The 21418-nt window shown below is 40.3% G+C and overlaps 1 protein-coding gene across 1 annotated transcript in view; it reads right to left on the bottom strand.

The window, feature by feature from the left end:
• The window catches only part of JAZF1 (JAZF zinc finger 1), a 334436-nt gene that overhangs the window by 134921 nt on the left and 178097 nt on the right, over positions 1–21418 (bottom strand). Inside the window, exon 2 of the mRNA XM_020289891.2 lies at positions 8536–8608. Coding sequence (XP_020145480.1) covers positions 8536–8608 — 73 coding nt within the window. The remainder of the gene's footprint in view (positions 1–8535; positions 8609–21418) is intronic.

The raw sequence follows: 21418 nt of genomic DNA, 5'->3' as shown, positions 1-21418 counted from the left end.
GATTATGGGACAACCTCAAAGGTCCAGCTACAGTTGGAAAGACTGTATTTGAAGTGGGACAAATCATGCTGCTATGCACTTTTTTGTAGCAACTCTCTGCAGCTGCTGAGTAGAAAGGGTCCTGTTAGGTTTATCTGAGGCTGAGGATCAGAGATAAGGATTGTGGTCAAAGTCATGGGGAAAAGGGAATTAATCTAACTGGTAAATTCAAAGTTGAATCCAACAACTAATCTGAGTATGGAGGGAAGTCAAAGCAGGAAGGGCTGAGACCCTTGAAGTCTTAAGGCAAATATGGTGCCCAGGAGAGGACACAAGAAGAGGAAGCTCTGGGGACCCTGGTCAACAGGGAAACTTCAATTTGAGAAAATGAACATAAAGGACAAAGTCCAGGAAATGGGTTTCTAACACAGGAAAAAATATAGAAAATCCAAGTCTACTTCTAGATGGTTTCTGCATTATTGAATCTCTACTGACCTGCAATAAGTTTGAAGATTTTTTTTTTTTTTTCTTTTTTTTTTTGAGACGGAGTCTCACTTTGTTGCCCAGGCTAGAGTGAGTGCCGTGGCGTCAGCCTAGCTCACAGCAACCTCAAACTCCTGGGCTCGAGCAATCCTGCTGCCTCAGCCTCCCGAGCAGCTGGGACTACAGGCATGCGCCACCACACCCGGCTAATTTTTTTTTCTATATATGTTAGTTGGCCAATTAATTTCTTTCTATTTATAGTAGAGACGGGGTCTCGCTCTTGCTCAGGCTGGTTTCGAACTCCTGACCTCAAGCAATCCGCCCGCCTCGGCCTCCCAGAGTGCTAGGATTACAGGCGTGAGCCACTGTGCCCGGCCAAGTTTGAAGATTTTGAAAATTATAGTGCAGCTTTGAACGGGGCTCAAAGATGCATAAAAAGAAGACTAGTCATAAATACTGAAGAGTGGACAAAAGAAAGATTTAAATAATGGTCTGATGTGAATTCAGTTGTATAATCAACCTGTTTAAAACACTGATTGCCCTAAGAACAAGCTGTAGACTACAGAGACTACCTGAGGCCCAGTTCTTAACAAGTGAATCATATCACCCAATTCTACCAAGACTCAGCTCACCTCCTTGTGTTTTGTGCCAGCAATGCATTCTAATTGTGTTGGAGCAAGCCAAAATGTCATATAAGGGCTCTCTTTCCAGCTTCCTAGTGTCCCTTGAGAGTTTATGGTTTTTGCAGAACACAATGAGCAGGCCGAATAAAGTTAGAGATATTACAAGAAAGATCTGGCAGGCAGCCATCTCAGGTTTATTTCAACTGATGTCCATAAAAACATAGGCTAAGAAAATGGTAGCATGATGTCTGGTGTTTGAGACCTAACAGCATGCAACATGTTTATGGCATGCATTAGGCCACAACCTTCAGTCTGGGGCTAGGGCACACAGCAGAACTTCAGATCTGGTAGACAAAGGAGGAAAATAGGAAAGCATGTCTTGTACTGTAATAAATATGCCTGCTCTCAGAAGACCATAAACAGGTGGTCTCATGAAAAAAAAAATCACCACTTTTAGATTTTAAAAATCAAATGCTTCAAGCTTGTTTGTATTAAAAAAATAGGCCAGTGCACAGTTGGCTAATTACAGCATTTTTTATGAGGCTATGACTGACTATAATCTGGAAAAATGAGTCCAACTGAAATAGCAAGAGTGAGGGTTTGGGAGGATTAAGTGAGGTTTTAGAGTGGGAAGAAAGTGGGAAAGAGGAAGAAAGCTTTCATTAAGCAGTTGAAATTCTGGTAGAAGGACAAAAAAAAAGCATCCAGACTGATTTTATTTTCATTCAAAACAATGTCTTATTTTTGTACATTTTTACTTTAAGTCCTTTAACATGTTTATAATGGCTACTTTTATGTCTTTGTCTCCTAAATCTAATATCGGGGCCATCTCAGGGAAAGTCTCTATTGACTGCTTTGTCTTCCTTATCTAAGGGAAGATTTTCTTACTTCTTTCATGTCTAGTAGTTTTTTCTTGTGTATCAGACATTGTGATATCTGATCTATTCCCATGAAGACTACTGAATTTTGTTCTTGCAGGCAGTTCAATTTCCGGCTGATCATATTGAACTTGCATAGGCCTAGATTTTATTGGGATGAATCTCTGGAAAGCCCAAAATGTTTCCCAAGACTCTCTAACTTGTCAGGACTCACCTCCAAACTCTGTCTCCTCTGAGGATCTTATGGGGGGGTTTGGTTTTAGGTTTTGCTGTGGTGGCTCTCACACAAGCTATACTCTATAGCAAAGTCCTTATTTCTAATTTGGAGTCTCTCTGCTATCTCAGTTGGATAACAAAGGTGTTAATAAGTTGTTTCTATGCTGGCTGGGATAGAATGCAACATGGTCTGTCCCATTCTCATCCTTGTGGCAATCACTCTTTGACAAGACTCAGTCTTACCCTAAACACGTGTAGCCCACGTTCAGCCATGGACTCCTGGAGGACCTTCATACAGACTTCTGGAAAGTCTGCATAGCTCCCTCCAGGTGTGCCCCCTCCCCTCCACATACATACACCCACACAAATTCCAGCCGGCTCTGACCTCTGCCTCTTCAGTTCAGTAGGCCTGCTGCGCTCTGCCTGGGCTCCAGCTCACTCCGTTGCAGTAAGGACACTGTTGTCACACAGTGAGAGCCAACTGAACATGAGGTTTACCTCTAAAGCTTCCTTCCTCCCAGGAATTGAAGTTTTGCACTGCCTATTACCTAGAGCCCGAAAACTGTTATCTTCTAAATATGTCTAGTTGTTTATGGCAGGAGAACTAGTGATGGCCATGATTTAATACTGCATGCAACATGAATGCTGAATAAAAGCTGTACAACATTCCACTTTCCTCATATACCTTTCTCAACGCACACGGGAAGTAGAGGCTCCTGGTTTCTCACAAAAGTGTAACTACAGCTCTTAGAATCATCCCTTCATTCACTCATTCCCTCAGAAACAAATTCATTAATTCCTTCAATAAATATATGGCCAGTGTCTACTATGTATTAGACACCATTTGGGGAGCAGAGATAGGACTCAAACCTAGTCTGACTCCTGCTTAACTACTACATTATGCTATAATATTTCTCAAAGAAAAAGAGAAGAGAAATACACTGCATATGTGGTAAAAAAAAAAAAAAAACACAATAAAACAAACAAAAAAACAATGATAGTTTCTGAGCAAAAAAATAAAAGCTTTATTGTTAATAGAAGCCAGGTTGGTGTCTGAGCTGCTTACAAGAAGTAGATAGATCACCATTAAAAGAAAGACAAGAAAAAGAGTTGATTGAGTTAGGCCATTAGGATAAAATTTTATCCTTCTTTTCACCAACTGATCATGAGAAAAATGAGGTTCTGTGTTTTGAATCAGAAAAAGAATAAAAAGCCATTCTGAATAAAAGGCTTCAAGTTTCCTTGGGGAGGTGGAGGAGATAGATGGTGGTGGCATTGTTTCAGTAGCCCCCAATACTAGCATTCAGAACCCTAGTCCCATCAGATGCTTCAAAAGAGTCCTCTGGGATCAAACAGATATAAGAATTATATACCCCTCCTAGAAACTTAAAATGCATATCAGCAGGCCGGGCACGGTACTTCACGCCTGTCATCCTAGCACTCTGGGAGGTTGAGGCAGGAGGATTGCTTAAGCTCAGGAGTTTGAAACCAGCCTGAGCAACAACAAGACTCTGTCTCTATTAAAAAATAGAAAAATTAGCTGAGTTTCATGGCATGTGCCTGTAGTCCCAGCTACTCGGGAGGCTGAGGCAGGAGGATCGCTTGAGCCCAGGAGTTTGAGGTTGCAGTGAATTACGATGGCATCACTGCACTCTATCCAGGGCAACAGAGTGAGACTCTGTCTCAAAAAAAAAAAAAAAAAAAAGAAGCAACATATCAGCAGAGGATTTGATAAATCCTGTAGTAAAGAAACCCACTTTATTTAACTCAGTATTTCCCAAACTTAATGATCACAGTATCCTATCGTGAGTAGTGTGTGTGTGTGTGTGTGTGTGTGTGTGTGTGCACTTGTGTGTGAGAGAGAGAAAAAGAAGAAAGAATAGAGGGAGGAGACTAGGAAATATGCCTTGAAATTACTGTTCTATGAAACACAGTTTAGAATTTACTGTTTAACAGAAAATACGACAGTAAATAAAAACCATTTTTACAAAAGGCCAAATCTACAACAACTGCATCAAGCAGTATTGGGTGTCCTACAAAGAGAATTAGAGTAGAGCTGTAGCTTAGTTAAAAGAAAATAATACATTTTTGCCAGGCATGGTGGCTTATGCCTATAATTCCAGCTATTCCAGAGGCTGAGGCAGGAGGATTGCTTGAGGCCAGGAGTTTGAGACCAGCCTGGGCTATATGGTGAGAGCCACCCTCGCAACAGGGGTAAAAAAAAAAAAAAGAAAAGAAAAAAAATGACACATTTATTAAGTAGTATGTGAAATGGATCAATGTAACAAATAGTATCTGGCCATGATAATTCTTTATATATTTAATATATATATTTTAAACTTTAATTTGGAAACTCCAATCTGTATTATTTTAATAAAAACAAATTTTATAGCGAATACAGCATAATTAACAGCCTTGGTCATGTACATCATCATGTTTTCAAGTTATGCCAGTTACCAATTTCTGGGGAGTCACGAGTTATTTACAAGCTACCTTGTTACCTCAAGACAGCCATCTGAACTGCTTGGACAATAACCTGAAGGAAACAACCAGAGGCAGCCCAGTGCTTTCAGCAACATTTTATGGAGACTCACGGGACTTCACCCAGAAGCTCACCTATTCCCTGCCTCACTGGTGACTCACGCTGCAGGACAATCCCCTGTGTGCTCTGTACTCTGCTCTTTCTTTCCTATTGACTTGGAGACGCTAAGGTGTCCTTCCCCACTATGGCTGAGGCCTGCTATGCTAGGATTTGCCTTGCACATTCAACCCAATCCCGTGGTAGCGATATATCATACAGGAATTACTGGTCACCTCTTTCCAAGTGTTTTTACCTTCTGCTGTCTCCTACTGTTTCATCTTGCTAGGTTGCTAACCTCCAATTATCTAGGGCATGGCAATTATTCTGTATTATTTTATATCTATGTCCTCAGCTGTCCTGCCTTGTTTTTCCGATGTTAGATAGTGTTCCAAGCCCTCCTCTTACTTTTCTAAATTCTCTGATACTAACTCTTAACTCTCAGATATCCCAACAAATCAGGCCATACAATGGTTAGATTCTGGAGCCTAATGGTGTCCGCTTGCTGTATACAAACACTTGCCTTTTTCACTCTCATTTTCTCACAGGTATACAGTGGGGTTTTCCAGGGGCTATACGAGACACAGCATTGCAGCAGATTGAATGCAAAATCCCAAATCCAGCTAATTTCCATTAAGCCATTCATTAAAAAGACCTGCTTTTATGGAAATTAAGGTTTTCTTTTCTTTCTACCTGTAAATATCTATTATGTTCAACACATTATATTCAAGAGTGTAGAGCAATTTAAAATAGGTAACTATCAAGGCAACACTTTCTATTTAACTATTTTCTTCTTTTTATATACTCTAAAAAGTTATCTCTATTTTAAGGACCCTAACCCTTTGTTGATTGGTCAGTCAATGTTATTGCCAAAGAAAGTTTCACCTCAATGTCCATCAAGGTTGCATGAGCAGATAGATGAGTAGAAAAATAGTCATTCTTTTCCTGTCTTCGCTGCTCAGCAGGATTACAGTTTATTTCCCTCTGAGGTTTAAGAAAAAAAAGTCTTTATTTGTTCAATTTTATTATTTTTTTTAAATAGTACCCTTTTCTGCTGTATTCAGGATATTGCTGTCAAGTTTATTTTCTTTCACATTACCTAACCCTTATGACTATCTTCTTATATCCATACTGCCTTCTGAACTTTGATACTGTATGTTTCCCTTCTCTTATCAAAGGTCCTTAAGACGCTTTTTTAGCATATCTTTCCACTACAGCCAGGCTTGTAGTTGTCTGTTTCTTGGCCCTTTCTGCATTTACTTGGTTTTTATACAAACAAATATTCAGAGTGTCTACTGTGAGTTAAGTACCTTGCTACGAATGTGGCACTAGGATTCTCTGTGAGTAGAGTTGTTAGTAACCTGGACAACCTTTCATACACAGTCCTTCTCCTCACTTAAAGATCATGAATAAACTTATTGATCCAGTACATATGTGTACTTCTCTACCAGTTAGTATTTGATCTCTCAAATGCCCTATTTTCTCAGGTTTCTAAATATAATGAGGTATCCAGTTCAAGACCCACCTCTTCCAGGTCTAACTTTCAGTTTATGGCAAATACAGGAGACAGAGGATCCCACCAAATGGCATCTTGATGAGGAGACTGAGGAGACAACCAAGAGAAAATCCAGAAGGTGGGAGCATTCTGTGGGGCAAGTGTGCCATCCCTTCAACAAGTTGTGGCCAATAAAAGGAACTATGCCAGATTGAAAGAGACTTGAAAGACAAAACATCCAGGTGCCTTGTGATGTTCTGAACTGGACACTGGAATAGACAAACCAGCGAGAAGGGGCATGTTTGACCCACCTGGGGAAATGTGAGTATGATCTGTGTAACAGCTAAGAATCAAATGAACTGAAATGGAAAAAGTAGAGATGAATGACTAAAAAGAACAAATTGTAAGACAGTATGTATGGCTCTTTGTTAAAATTATACATGTATGTCTTTTTAGAAAATAATCTGAAAATTATGGGTTAAAATGTTACCAGTGGTGATATCTGGGTGGTAGGAATGTGATGCTTTAATTTTTTTTACATTTTTGCCTGACTATATTTTCTAATTTTCTACAATGCTTATATACAGCTGTAATAATAAAAGGTTATTTTTAAAATGACTCACTTTATCCCAGATGACTTATCCAAGAAATTTCACACCCACTGATCATACCCTTACTCTATAGAATTCCAGCACATCCTACTGCACAGTTTATGCTAAACTATCATATTTGAATCAGTTTCTCTGGTGGTTTTCTGTGTGTGGCTCTTGTCCCTATTCTGACTGCTTTTATAGTCCCAAATCATGCCTGGCAGAATATTTATTACTTTAGTGAGTAAAAACACCTATATAATGTGGAGATATCTGCTGCCCAACATGGCTTACAATATACACACAAAGAATGAAGATGAAAATATCATGGACTCTTATTAAAATAAGGGTATCATACAAATTTGTATATACATGGGTGATATATTTTACCCAAAACACAACAGCCACACTATTAAAAGTTCTATTCAATACTACAATGAATCTATATGCTTAATTATCCTATTTCCCAACATTAGTAGGCTAACATATATTAACTAATATAACTCTTACATATAATGAAAGATTTTCAAAACTCTTGCTAATATGGGTTCTGTGAGAAACCCAGAAAGCATATACATCTTTATTTGTATCTGATGTGGTTTTGAAGGTGTTCTACTTAACATTTGTCGAAAATTATGGGTAAGGAAAAACTGCAGATATTCTACACCTCACTTCTTGGGAAGGCTGATAAGTAGAAAATCCAAGGGAGACATGCAAACAGATGTTTATTTTAGTGGATCCTTTTTTAAACATGCTTCATAACAGAACTTGAAACCGAACTCCAATTCGAAGCACTAGCCGTGCAAGAATTAAATACGTTTTCTAAAAAGGCACTAAAATTAAACAATACAGATAATTCATTCCCAGCTTTCCACTTCAGATTCTGAACCTCAACTCTGTTACCAAGACTGGAAACACTCTTCACCTTATATAAAAGGGACAGTCAGTAGAAATTCATTCTCTGAATTACGAGCAGAGAGTTTCGCATTCTCATTAAAAACTAGTTTGCTTTTACTTTGTCTTTTTCACTTTGGAAGTGTGTGTTTTCTTAACCTAAGCTGATTTCAGGTTCTCTCCAAATATTACTGTCTCCTTAATTATTTGAGTTGGCTGAAACACTAAGTCCTCTTTAGCCCTGATCTATCAAGTTTGAAACAGTCCTGTAAGGTTGGGCTCACATGTTCAGTTTAAGTAAAAACTCATGTTATTCCACATAGATGGAGCCAGTTGCTGAGAATGTTTTTACTAAAAGATGAGCTGCTACTAAATAATTTTCTGATATTAAATTATTTCAGTTTGTTGTATTCTGATATATTCTGATATTCCAACAGTGTTTTAAATTCATAAAGTACCTCTTCACCCCAGGATTTAAAGGGCTCACTCAAACATAAATCCATTAATTTCCCGAACCGCCCCATGAATTTAAAAGAGCATATTCTAACTCTGCATACAAAATACTTCCAGAATGAGCTTATAAATCAGTCATGTTTGCAACCATATTCACAGAGAACTACAATTCTTCATCTCCCCAACAAAGAAACCAGAAAATTCCCTATAGAGGTTGCTTTTAAATAATCTCAAGCAAACATTTTAAGACTGAAAACATTTTTTTATACTCTGTTAAAAAAGATACATTTTAAAAAATAAGTAAGTAGCAGATATGAGGTTGCTATAAATTCTGAAAATGGCTTACCTATTAATGTAACTCAGGGCAACATAGGTTGGCTGCTGTAATTCTTGTTTTTCTAAAACACGTGGATCTGTATCTGCAATAAAAACACAATTATGATTTTTCAGGTTTTGCATCAGAATATATGAGGCTAACTAACATAAAGTAACAGAGGCTAAACAGAGAAAAAGATTAATTTGGTACACCTCTTTTTAAAGAAAACTCAGTCAGCAAAGCACAATCATTTGTTCATTCATTCATAAATAACAAGATATTGCATTACTTTTCAAGGGAATTCCAACCATCAACAGTGATAAAATGTCCATCTGTCACACAAACTCTTGCACAATCCCCCTCATAAATATTGGTTTTCACTGCTTACAGTTACAATGTTGGCATGGTTTTCGGTGGTTAATCGGCCTAAGAAAGAAAGTCTCTGTTAATTATGCTCACTTCAATGCTGGAACAAATTAGTTTCCATTGGAAAGCTCCATCAATTTGAAAATCTACTGAGTATTGTTCTTATTCACTGAACACTTTTCTGCATTTGGATTCATATTCTGGAGGGCAGCTCTTCTCCTTTTTAAATGTATAATGAGTTTATTATAACTTTTCTAGACTCCCAATCAGAAATTCTCATACTGGTTCAACATCAACAAACACCACATTCACCAGGGGGGTTTTCCTCTCGCACAGACAGAACTCAACACCATAGCAACGCTCTGTAATGCTGCTTTTCAGCATAGCACCAAAAATGTACTTTCCACAACCAGAAACGTATTCCCAAAACTTCTCACATAGAGAAATGATTGCATAAATATATGCAAAAACAATACGTATACGATAAGAACATAAAGGGAGGAAGTAAGCATACATTTTTATTTTCCTCAAAAAAGGTTCACACACTTCACACCGATTCCTTTTCATCATAACTTTGTCGTGTAAACCTATCTCGTTATTAGAAATCGTCCAGCTGCACTTGGCAGTCACACCTCCTTTGATGTAATGACAGATGTTGTTTCAAGCACCTTTGCACAGGAAGTGCTTACTGCACGTGGTAGACCTAAGATACCCGCACTAACTCCAAAGTGTATTAACAGTTGATGGGGGGAGGGAAGCAGGCACAGTGGCAGAGAACATGGGTGGCAAAAATGATAGCCTAAAAATCAATTTGCAATGCCTTCAACTCCCAGACCAAAACTGGACAGCAATGCTAGTTTTATTCCTAGTGTTAAAAGTTAAGAATCTCATGTTCTCTTTATCATTTTTCCAATGCCAAGAATTTCAGGGACACTATTCAGAAATCCTGCTTCCTGGGTCTTTGCCACTGCAGGTCCTTAAAAGCCAAATTCTGAAACAAGAGACAAAGATTCTCTGAATGGCTCCATCGAGTCGGGTCTCGAGGTTTTGGCAGTGCAAATGAGAACAGAGCAGTGACTTGGCATTTCCTCCCACTCCTACAATGATTGTATCTGCAACTGAGGCTATTTCCTCCTGCAGATAAACTGGGTGGTTCTCTAGATACAAGGAAACTGCTCTTCAAGGGGAAACTCAGTTTTGAAACGCAACTTCACGCTCATCTAAGTGTGCTGTAATCTCAGCGTAGGTCCACGCTTCTGCGAGGACGGTGCTTGCTGGAGTGGAGCCGGTGGAACAACGCTCACCAAGGAAAGGTAAATTTGTGCGAAGACACAGGCCACCGGAATGCAGGGCAGTCCACGTGTGCAAACGGTGACTGACTTACCAATCCTGCAAGGGCTTTGTAGATGTTTAACGAGATAAGAAACGAGAGATGGGAGATAAAAACCACGAACTGAGAAGAAGGAAGAACGTAAGAAAAAATAATGATTACAAACATGTTTGTGGAAAATTTCTCAAGTGCTCACAAAAGGGTTTCGCCCCAGGTTTAGGTGTTGATGATGGATGCGCTTCACATTGAGACAGGAGCCTAAACCTGAGTCACTAAACATCATTCCTTCTGCAACAAGGATTCCATTTTCAAACAAAAAACAGAACAAAACCATTCCTTCAAAGAGCCATGGAACCATCCAATGCATAACATAAGGTACATTCTTTTGAAAGAAAAGAACACCATCTGAGTCTAAAATTTGTGTATATATAGGGGGGAAAAAAAGAGGCCAATAAACATTTTTATATCTTTTGCTTTCGTCTTCATCCTTGTAACTGACCCCCAACCTAACAATGTTCCCACAACCATAATTATATAATTTCTAAAATATTTTAAGTAGTACTTCTACAAGCTACCTTTTTATTTTTTCTCTTTTATTAGGGTGTGTATATAGATGTACATAAATACATTTATATTATTCTTTTCTTCTTCAAGCTCTGGTATCTCTCTTTGGGTAAGAGAAAGGAAGTAACTTATATGAAATTCTACAGTTCTCTGAAGCTCAAATGTTTTTGACCCCTGACAGTCACACAAACTGCATTTTGTAACTCATGATTAGAAAGGAATCAAGAATGTTCAGCACTCTACTATTTGCAAAGCAAGGTTTGGGAATTTTGTTTCTTACTTTGCTTTAACACCTTCCATAACCTATGCTAGAAGTATGCTCACATATCCTCAAATTATAAGTGGGAAACAGACTCTGGAAGCTTCCAGATGCCACCCCTCTCTATGACAAAAAGACTGGAAGCACCTCAGGTAGTATTCTCTTCTTTCTAGAACGCAGACTCTGGCAACCAACAAGACAGTGGCACTTCCAGACACCGGGCCTAAAAAACCTTGTTTTTTAAGATTAAATATTTCCCTAGACAATCTCTAGAACACCCATTAAAGCTTTGAATTATTAAAATGAAACGGGGCACATGGTGCCCGGAGAACAGCATCAGCTGCTGGGCACAAGGGAACATCGCTTCCGTCACCCGCCTCCCGGCTGGCTAGTGCGTGGTGATCATGACTCACCATTTTATGGATTCAATTACGCTCCTGAGCACTTCACATTCAATAAAAGCATAATAGCTGCCTTTACCATATCTTCCTCTCTAATAGAAATGCAATTGTCTGGTGCTAAAAACTCTACAGGAAAAGATGAGAGAGACAAGAGGATTTTTGCAGCAGGATGGTCAGTCTCCCCGGGTACCGCACCAGGAGGTACTTCTCACGAGGACTATGAAGACAGAAGGAACATCATCAGGATGACCTGCAGAGAGTAACACTGTTCATTGTTACTCTGAGCTGCTACTGTGTGAGCCACATCATTCCTTACATCATAAAACCACACCTTTCAGGCATTTTTTGCACATGATCAATGGCTACAATAGGGAATATAATATAAAATGAAATGACCGTAGCATGCAAGTTCCCGGATATGTCTCTGGCTTATTTGTTTATGGTGTCAATAAAAATGTGAACTGGAACATTGGCTACGATTGCCCGGAGATGTTATCTACCTCCATAAACGGCCTGTGGAACAGAAACGTGTGAATTTTTCATAGCCACATAATGCTCCTTCAGCTGGCAATTTGACAAGAGAGTGAGCATTTCTGTAACACAGCTGTCACATAACACCACACCACCATTTTTATATTGCTAAGAAGCAACAGGAAGATAAACCTAAACTTATTCAGCAGGGCAAGGTCGAGCGGAACACAGCGCAAACGGAGATCACAACACCGTTTTCTGCCGCAGACCACCCCTTGCATGTGCAGATTTCAAGTTGACCGAAGGCTGAAATAATTCAAATATTAAAATGTATTTTAAAATACTCAAGCAATAAAAACCTATCAACTAACTTGAAAGTTGCTAAAACATAGCATCCTGTAAAGTAGACGGCAACATGTCTATCGTTACTATCTCAGGGTACTATTTTGAATCCGTAGCTCTATAACAGAGACTCGGTTACATGATGCCAGATGCAAGTACAAAGTGGAACCTTTCTGTAGCTCATGTGGTCCTAGTGACTCATAGGTTTACAGGCTCAAATTGCAAAGGGCTCAAGGTCACAGCACTAAGCTCCCATTGCTTTTCAGGTGGCAAGCAACACAGCGAGGCAGATGGCAGAAATAAGGAACAGGGAGAGCATTCAGACTCTTCTCTAAAGGAGCAGGAATTGTGATGTGACCAAGGAAAGGCAAATGCCACAGACCACCTCATTCAACCTGTAAGGCCTCATTCATTGGCTTTGCTGTTCCTAGCACTGAAAACCAATGGGAATCAAGTGTCTGGATTCTGATAAACAGTCTTTGGTAGTGCTATCTTCAAGCCTAAATGAAAACTCTAGCAGGGTTATTTTCTAGGTCAACTGAGGCTAATTGATTAGCTCCTGGGCTTTGGCTATGCTCTAGCTAGTCTACACTGCTTTTATATACCAGGGATTTTATATACCTGGAACTATTTAAGAAAGTCAGAAACCAGCCACATTCCCGTCTCAACAAAACTAACAGGTCTCTATAGGCCATGAGCTATTTGCAGGCTGGGAGACAACAGCGAGGGGAAGATATGATATCACGCCCCTTGCTGACTTCCAACTCTGTATCCTCCAAAACATCAGGTTCTTTTCTAAGTGACCATGGCCACAGCGGGAGGCCCGAGAACATGGGAAGGCAGGGGGATCTGCAGCACTGGAAGACCCTGGCGAGGCAAACACCCACCCAGCCAGATGTGGGATTTTGAAGATCTGGCCTGGAGATACTACTTTTCTTTAGAATCACTCAGTACTAATGAATGGGTGCAATCTCTTCTCACCCTTCCCCCAGCCATTGAACTTGTAAAGTCACAGAATTTTAGAGCTTGTTCTAAGCCTTCCACAGCATTCCGGGTGGAGTTTGCCACCTCCTCCTCTTCCTCCTTGCTCTGCACCACTTCATTCCTAGCATTATGACTGCTCTTGTGCCTTTGGACAGACACTACCAGGATATATCCTTTTCCCCTTCCACGCTTTTCAAAGGCGAAGAACTTGTCTCAACTTCTTTCCTCTTTCCAGCACTCAGCTCAGTGCCTGGCATGAGATGCAAAGTAATTGCAAAGTAGATGAGTAGATGCAAAGTAATTATCAAATGGATATACGAATCAATTAATTTTATGAGAAATTAAAGATGTGAGGTTAAAGGTGGCAGATTAATCAAGGGCATTTGTTTTCCTCATCAAGACCCCACTAAAGTGGAAATAAAGGAATAAAAAACTCACCAAGGATAGAAGAAAGGAAGAGGAGACATCAGCAGACAAGTTATTTCAACCCGTGTTTTGAAATATGGAAAACCCACAGAGGAGTAAAAAGAGACTTAGAGAATAGATGATGCCACAACCTCAAGTGCCTGCAATGGAGGCGGTCCAGGGCCAGGAGCTGAATCCTCTGCAGAGCCCTGAAAGGCCTTGAATTTGGAGGTGTCAGGTATGGCAAAAGGCAAGGAGGGACTGAAAATAGGAGTATTGTTTCAAAGGTTGATTATCCAGGGACACTGAAGTAGGCACCAAGCATGGTAGCAGGAGAAAGGAGAGGGGAGAGTACAGGGCTGAAAAACAGGGGGGTTAAAATGGAAATATGCTGACTCCACTGCTCCCAAGAACACTGGTAGCCAGTTAGGATTCTTCTCTGATTCAGTTAAGTGGGCACAGAGAAGAGCTTGCCAGATGCTGACATCTGGCAATTTCCTCATTAAATGGTCCCCTTACAGTTAAGTCCATGGTCCACAAGCTCCATCCATGCCTCCATCCAGGGCCTCCTAGCAGCCTTTCATTGCCTTGGTTTTAAATATGAGCCTAAGAACAGTCAAGGAATGATCACTAGACACTGGAGGAAAAGTCTTGAACCTGAATGAGAGATACCAAAACAAATAGAGAGGGCAGGAAAGAGGGAGGGAAAGAACAAGGCAAGAAGACACAAGCAAAGGAACAAACAAATCAGGGTGTGTGGGAGGTTAGGTGACACGTTACTTACACAAACCCAGTACTTGCAGGGCTCGGACCAGAGACACTGTGTCCTGAGTCCTACTGGGCCAGCACTCTGACCACTAAAAAGGCTGCTTCTTCTCTGGAGACAATTCATTGCTACCATCCAGTTCTAACACCGGACTCCACATAAACAATCTTCATAGCTTTCTTAAAAGCCCAACATAGTTCTATTGCAACTTTCACTAAACTTTTAAGACTGAATTTGTTGAACCAACAATTTACAAAGACCAACTTTTGATTCATGGCTAGTTTACTTCAGTTGCTGAAATAAATATGGCTTGTTGGCAACGGCCCTTAAAAAAAAAAAAAATCCCACAATTGCACGTAACCAGTCTTTGAATGGATCAACTTTTCCTTAGTTTACAGACACGTCATTTGAAACTTTTCTCAAGCCATAATTTCCATTACAGGGAAGTCAGTGCAAATTTCAGTGAGATTCTTGCTTTCCCAAATTCAATGTGAAATCCAGATGCAGTTAAGTGTTGCCGTAAACTTTATGAGTTAAATATCTAAAAGTTGGGGACACTGTGCAGCACAATAACACCATCTATTAAAACAAGGATTCATGTTCACATTTGTAGCCCGAGTTTTCTTGCCACAAGTGAATGAATAAACATTATTCAACCAAGAACTGTTTGGACAACGCTCCAGGAGGCTGATTTATAAACAAACAGCATGTTGCAGTCTTCCTTATTTCTGGCAGGCCAGTGGGTTAAAGTTATCAGAAATAGATAATTTCTAAGTAGGATATTTTCTACATCTTTATCAACCCATCAAACTCCTAGGACTCGTTGAATTTTCTCCTAAGTATAAGACGTGTAGCCCCGTATCTACGAAGATAACACTGTCAGTACGTACTCTTCACTGGTGATGGGATGTGATTTATCCACCAAAGCTCTCACCACTCTCTCTTACCTTGACAAGAGAACCTGCCAGAGACTGTCATGGCTGCCAGGCATGCTTACGAAGTGTCCAACCTACACATCTCCAAAGACTTGGGGGTGCTGAGACTAAACAACAATAAAATTCTTTCAAACTGGAGTAAGACCAAAACTTGGTCCCATTTAATACCATAGTCATGTGTGCACATACACAAATACACATGCCTGCTTTCCACAGAAACGTACCTGATGAAGGATGGAAGCAGCATACAATACAAAAGACCATAAAGGAGCTTCTATATCACCCCTGCCCATGAAAATGGTCTATAAGGAGGTTTCTGGAAGAGAAGACAGCTGCTAAGTGACAAAAGAAAAGGCAGGAAAAGGAGTCTCTCAAATTCCTCTCTCAAGGCTGGAAAGGAAATATCTGTTTATGGAAAGGAGACCTTCCCCTTCTTCTGCCCAATACTGTTTGCCCAAGGAAATCCTCATCTTCCAAGACTCAGGCCCATATATCACCTCTACCATGCACTGCCTTGTACATATTTACAAATCTGTCTTATCACCCCACTAAAATGCAAACTCCTAAAGGGACCAGGTCTTAGAAGCCATAATCCTAAGCACAGTGCTCTGTAAATAATCAGTGCCCACTGTGATATACACTGAATAAACAAATGACTGCTCTGGACATGCAGGAACACAAAGGACACAAAAGCAAGCATCTAACTCAAACAGTTCTGACTAGGAGATTCAGACAGGAGAGGAAAACAGACCCAGGCATAAATGACTGTACCAGGATAGACAGCTTTCATACCACTAAGCACAGATGTGCTGAAAGCTACAAAATGATACAAAATTCAGAATAATGAGGGAGGGAGGGCAGATAGGGCTAACCGGACAAGGCTTTATTGATGACTGGGAACTGAGCCAGGTTTTAGAGGGAGTGAGCATAGGGAGTCATTCATAAACAAGGGCAGGAAACCTAAAAATGCCATTAAGTTTGAGGCAGAAAGCACAGGGGAGAAGTCTGTGGGTACCATGGAAAAGCAGTAGGGTTGAAGAGCCAACATCTATCAGTTACAGAGATACTTTAGAAAAGTGGTTCAGAGGCTCAGTGCGGTGGCTTACGCCTATAATCCTAGAACTTTGGGAGGCTGAGCCAGGAGGATTGCTTGAGGTCAGGAATTCAAGACCAGCCTGAGCAACAGCAAAACCTCATCTCTACAAAAAATAGAAAAATTAGCTGGGCATGATGAAGTGCACCTATAGTCCCAGCTACTTCGGAGGCTGAGGCAGGAGGATCACTTCAGCCTAGGAGTTTGAAATTGTAGTAGGCTATGATTATACTAGTGCACTCCAGCCCCGGTGACAGAGCAAGACCCTGTCTCAAAAATAAATAAATAAATAAAAAATAAATAAATAAGAGAGGTTCTGAGTCATGGACAATTTGCTCACGCCCCCCCCCCCCCCCCGTCCCCACCCCTTCGGACATCTGGCAATGTCTGGAGAAACTTGGGGGAGAGTGCAAGTGGTTTCTATGGGGTAGAGGCCAGGGATGCTGCTAAACATCCTCCAACACACACACAAGATAGCCCCTACAACAAAGAATTATCTGATCTAAAATTTCTATTGTGCTAAGGTTGAGAAACCCTGCCTTAGAGCTGCATCAATATTACGAAGAATGGTGCTATGACTCCTAAATTGCTTCTAGGTGATCATTTCTGTGGTCTAAATCAAGAGGACAGAAGAATAGTTAGGAGGCAACAAAAGAAGAATAGCGCAGAGGTTGTTTGGAGCTGGAAGAGAGCTCTGGCTTTCTTAAGGGAGCCAAAGAAACAGAATTCTTTTCAAAAAAGACATACTGAATTCCTGCCATGTGCGAGTTGGTCAGGGGAAATTCTAAGCCGGTAGGTTCAACAACTGAGCAAGAAAGATGAACACAATTCATAGTTAACAATAATCCAAGACAGACTATGATGTGTGTCACTATAGAGGTATATATTAACTGCTGTAGAAACAAAACGTGATTCTCTGTGGGAATCAGGAAAATTTCTTGAAAGAAAAATTTATGTGATGTGACCCTTGAACAAAATCTGCGGTCAGAAAAGATGAGGAAAATGGTGAGTCTGAATAGAAAATAGTTTGAGCAGGTGAACAGAAGTAGAATAGAGCAGGGACTGGCAAGAAGTACAGTGCAGTTGGAACTCTGCAAGAGGCTTAAAATGCTGAGTTCAGACTTAGTTCTGCAGGCAATGCAGAACCACCAAAGGTATAAACTGATACGGTCTGTATTTTAGGGGGAAAAAACAGTGATGGTGTAGAGGATGGGGGAGAAATTGGAATGCAGAAATATAAGATTTGGTAAAAACGGAACTGGAAATAGAAGATTTTTCTTATGTTATAGATTGGAGTGTCTCATTACCAAACATAAAGAAATAACTAGAAAGTGAAAAGGGTTTGGTAGATGAGAAAATGAGGTCTGCTTCTGATGTGTGGCAAGATATTTTGCAGAACCAAGGCGTCTAGGCTTCAGAGGGAGAGATAAAGGACTCATAATACAGATAGAAACTCAAGTGCTGAAGAATCCCACCAAAACGCCACACATTCCAACAGGCAATTGAACCAGAGCATGTCCCTCTAAACAAAACAATGATAGACAGTAAACCCCCAACTACCCTGATTAAAAACTCGGTTATCATATAACACAGCCAAGTATTGGCTGAGAACCTACTAGGCCCAGTAGAATTCCAGCAGGGATAAAAACAAAAAAAAAACCCAAAAGGCCAAGGTTGTTCTTCATTTGAAACCAAGTGAACGGTTAATTTCACAAGGGAGTGAGTACAAATGACTAGGGGGAAAAAGAACTGAGTCAAAATTGGCCTTGGGTTAGCTGATCTGGAACCTGAGTCTCCAAGGCTCACTATTATAATCACCCTCTCCTTGGAAACCTCCTTCCCACTTTTTGACTGTTGCTTATGACTACAGTGCCACTCCACACAAGTCAAACTGCCTCGGTTTAATACTAGTTGCGTAACTTCTCCAAGTCTCAGGTTTTTACATTGGGAAAATGTTAATGAAGATAGTACTTTCACCCTAGGATTAAATTAGCAATGTGTTAGGTGTAGCTACTGCTCGGTTGTTTAATTTGAAAGTGTTTTAAAATTGAAGTCTGCACCGTTGTAGATTATTTCCATTTTATGTGACATAATGATGCATAGAAAATCTAAGAACTCATCACTCATATAAGGGTGGCAGGGACTGCTGGCTGCAGGCCAACGTGTAGAGTTGTTTTCCCCCTTGTCCTCCATAATACTCAGGAACATGGCTGCCTGGTATAAAGACCACACTTCCCAGCATTCCTTGAGCCATGTGCACCCATGTGACTACATCTTGGCCAATAGGATGCAAGGCTTCAGAAAGCCTCCTTAAAGGCATGTGCCTTTCTTTGTGGTAGTTTTTCTTCAGGCTGACTGGAAGAATGATTGGAGCTCCTGCAAGTTCTCTGGATATGAATTAACCTTGGAACAGAAGTCAGACATGGTAGAACACCACAGGAGGAGTCTGGATCCCCAGGCAGGTCCCCACACTGCTCGTGGACTAACCGCCTTCTAGATTTCTTTAAAGTGAGAGAAATAAACTTCTCTTCCACTGAAGCCATTGTTATTTGGTGGTTTTTCATGAAGCCAAAACAAATCTTAAATGAAACACAAAATAACCAATGCTAGTTTATTTTGTTGGACTGGAAGCTCTAATCTGCAACACAAAATATTTCATGTCTTATTTTTCTAGATTAAAACAAAAAAACCTCAAAAAATCATATCATACTAAACTCATGGAAAAGAAAAGAAAATCAGAGTAAAATCACACCCATACCACCACAGCACCTATGGCTAACTCTAAGTTGGGATGGTTGAAGAATGGGAGAAAGAGGAGGAAAAAACCATCATGTCAAATTATGGCTCCTTTAGTTGCTTTAAGACTTTTTCCAGAATTAGTTATTAGTGGGCAATAATGAAGCAAATTGCACATGCATATTACTTCTGAGTTATGAACAATACAACCAGCAGTAACCTTTGAAACTGTCAGGATCTTTTCAGGCAGGCAATTAAAGTGAAAAATGAGAGTGTGCACAACTTCCATCACCCAATACTACATGTAATAACACCACCTACAAACACACACATAGGAATGGGACTCCATCTGAATATTTATTAATGCAGATCTGCTTCCATTTGTTCCTCTTCTTTTTCTATAACCCATTCTACCCCCACCTGCCAAACATTATTTTTTTCCTTTAAAGGGCAGCTCTGACATCATGTACTGCATTTATTTGAAACCTACATACACTGCGACATCTCTCCTATCGGCACTGAAAGAAATTTCCTTCCCTCTCCCTTGACCGAAATATAAATTTAGGATTAAGCTTGGATTCTAGAGGGAAAAAGTTGATAAAGAAGCAAACCCAATTAGGAAAATACATAATAATCAAGATGAAAACAATCAATAACTGATATTTACAGAGGTTATATATGTCAAGTATTGGGTGTTAGGCACTGAAGGTCCCACCACCTGCCCCCAACAAATAAAGGTCCCAGCTCTCAGGGAGACCAGACTCTAGAGGATGAGACTTATATTAATCTAAGAATGATCAAGTACAAAATTACCTGCTTTTCTGCTAAAGTATAGGAATCACTCACTGTTTGCATGTTTTGTAATTTAAGTACCTGGAAGGACGTTAGGGAAAGAGCAGGGATAACCACAGAGAGAGGAGACTGATGAGCCTTTTAGAATAGGTCTACCCAAGCTAGAAGCCTAAAACCCGATGCCTAAGGATCCTATCTGCGAGTCTGTCTCCTGTGGTTTCTATACCAACAAATACCTAGAGACCAATGGTTCCCGGCCAGAATCTCAAGTTAGTATCACCTGGGCAACTTTCAAAATATTCTGATGCCCAGGACCCATACCCAAAGATTCCAATATGCAACTGAGGTTGATAATTACTACTACACATTCTAAGAAGGCTTAAAAACCAGAAAAGGGGAAGAGAACTGGTTGGGAAAGTTATTAAACAAAATCATTTATATGTTTTTCCAAACTAAAAAGGCAATAGTGAAACTGGAAATGAATTATTGAAAATGACTGAAAACTTTTATGAATAAGTTTAATGTCCAGTGAAATCTTTTTAATTCAAACCTCAGTTACGTTTTTTCCATCTTCACTTTCTTTCTATATTAAAACTGTTACACTTAGTAATTAGGTAGGGAAGTTAGTGTTTTCATGTATTTTTAAAACCAAATCACAAACAACTCTTGAACTGTGAGTGTTTTTCATTTATTCAAGTAAGGGTGTTCTGACAAGACCTCTGACCGGGAACAATCTATTTTTCGGTCACTGATTTTCTTCACAGTGCGTGCCTAAAATTAATACAGCTGCCCTTGAGTTGTTCTGTGGCTCAGAATTTTCTGTAAGTCAGATTGGCCTGAACCAGTGTGGTTTTCCTGTGCTGTTATTATTCACCTCGGTAACAAATCAGGACACGTCCAAGCATATTAGTTTTGCATCTTGAAAGCCAGTTTTGTCAAGGATTTGGCAAAAGGAATCACCTTCATTATTTCCCATCTCCCAGGGAAGCCCAATCATTACTTTAAAAAAAAAAAAAAAAAAGAAGAAAGAAGAGCCACCCAGAGAAAAAGGTGAACATCTGCACACACAGCGCCCAGACGGCTCTTCCCAAGAGTTACCAACGTAAGTGCACACGGGGCACAGCTTACTCAGGTCGACCTCTGATCCGAGGAGCTCTGCCTGGCCAGGGAGGGGATCATGCACGCTGTCTCTGTGCCCAGGTGTCGGCCAGGAACACAGCGTTCAGGCTCACCGGCTACAGAGGTTATGCACTAGTCAGGGATTTATTGCTCCCGATTCTGCGCAGGCTGTGTGTTCCTTCCACTTGCTAATGAGTGGGGGCTCATGCTGAGCTGGAACTCAGACTGATCTCGCTGATGGTGTGAATTTGGGCGTCTGGGAAGTCCCTGGCCCTTCTCAGTTATCTGGCAGATGGCTCCTGACAATCTTGGCTTCTGTGGGAGGGCTTCTGGGAAGCAACTCTGGACTT

This window comes from Microcebus murinus, chromosome 9 (assembly GCF_040939455.1).
Source record: "Microcebus murinus isolate Inina chromosome 9, M.murinus_Inina_mat1.0, whole genome shotgun sequence".
Lineage (NCBI taxonomy): Eukaryota > Metazoa > Chordata > Mammalia > Primates > Cheirogaleidae > Microcebus > Microcebus murinus.
This window is presented reverse-complemented; position numbering and strand designations above follow the sequence as displayed.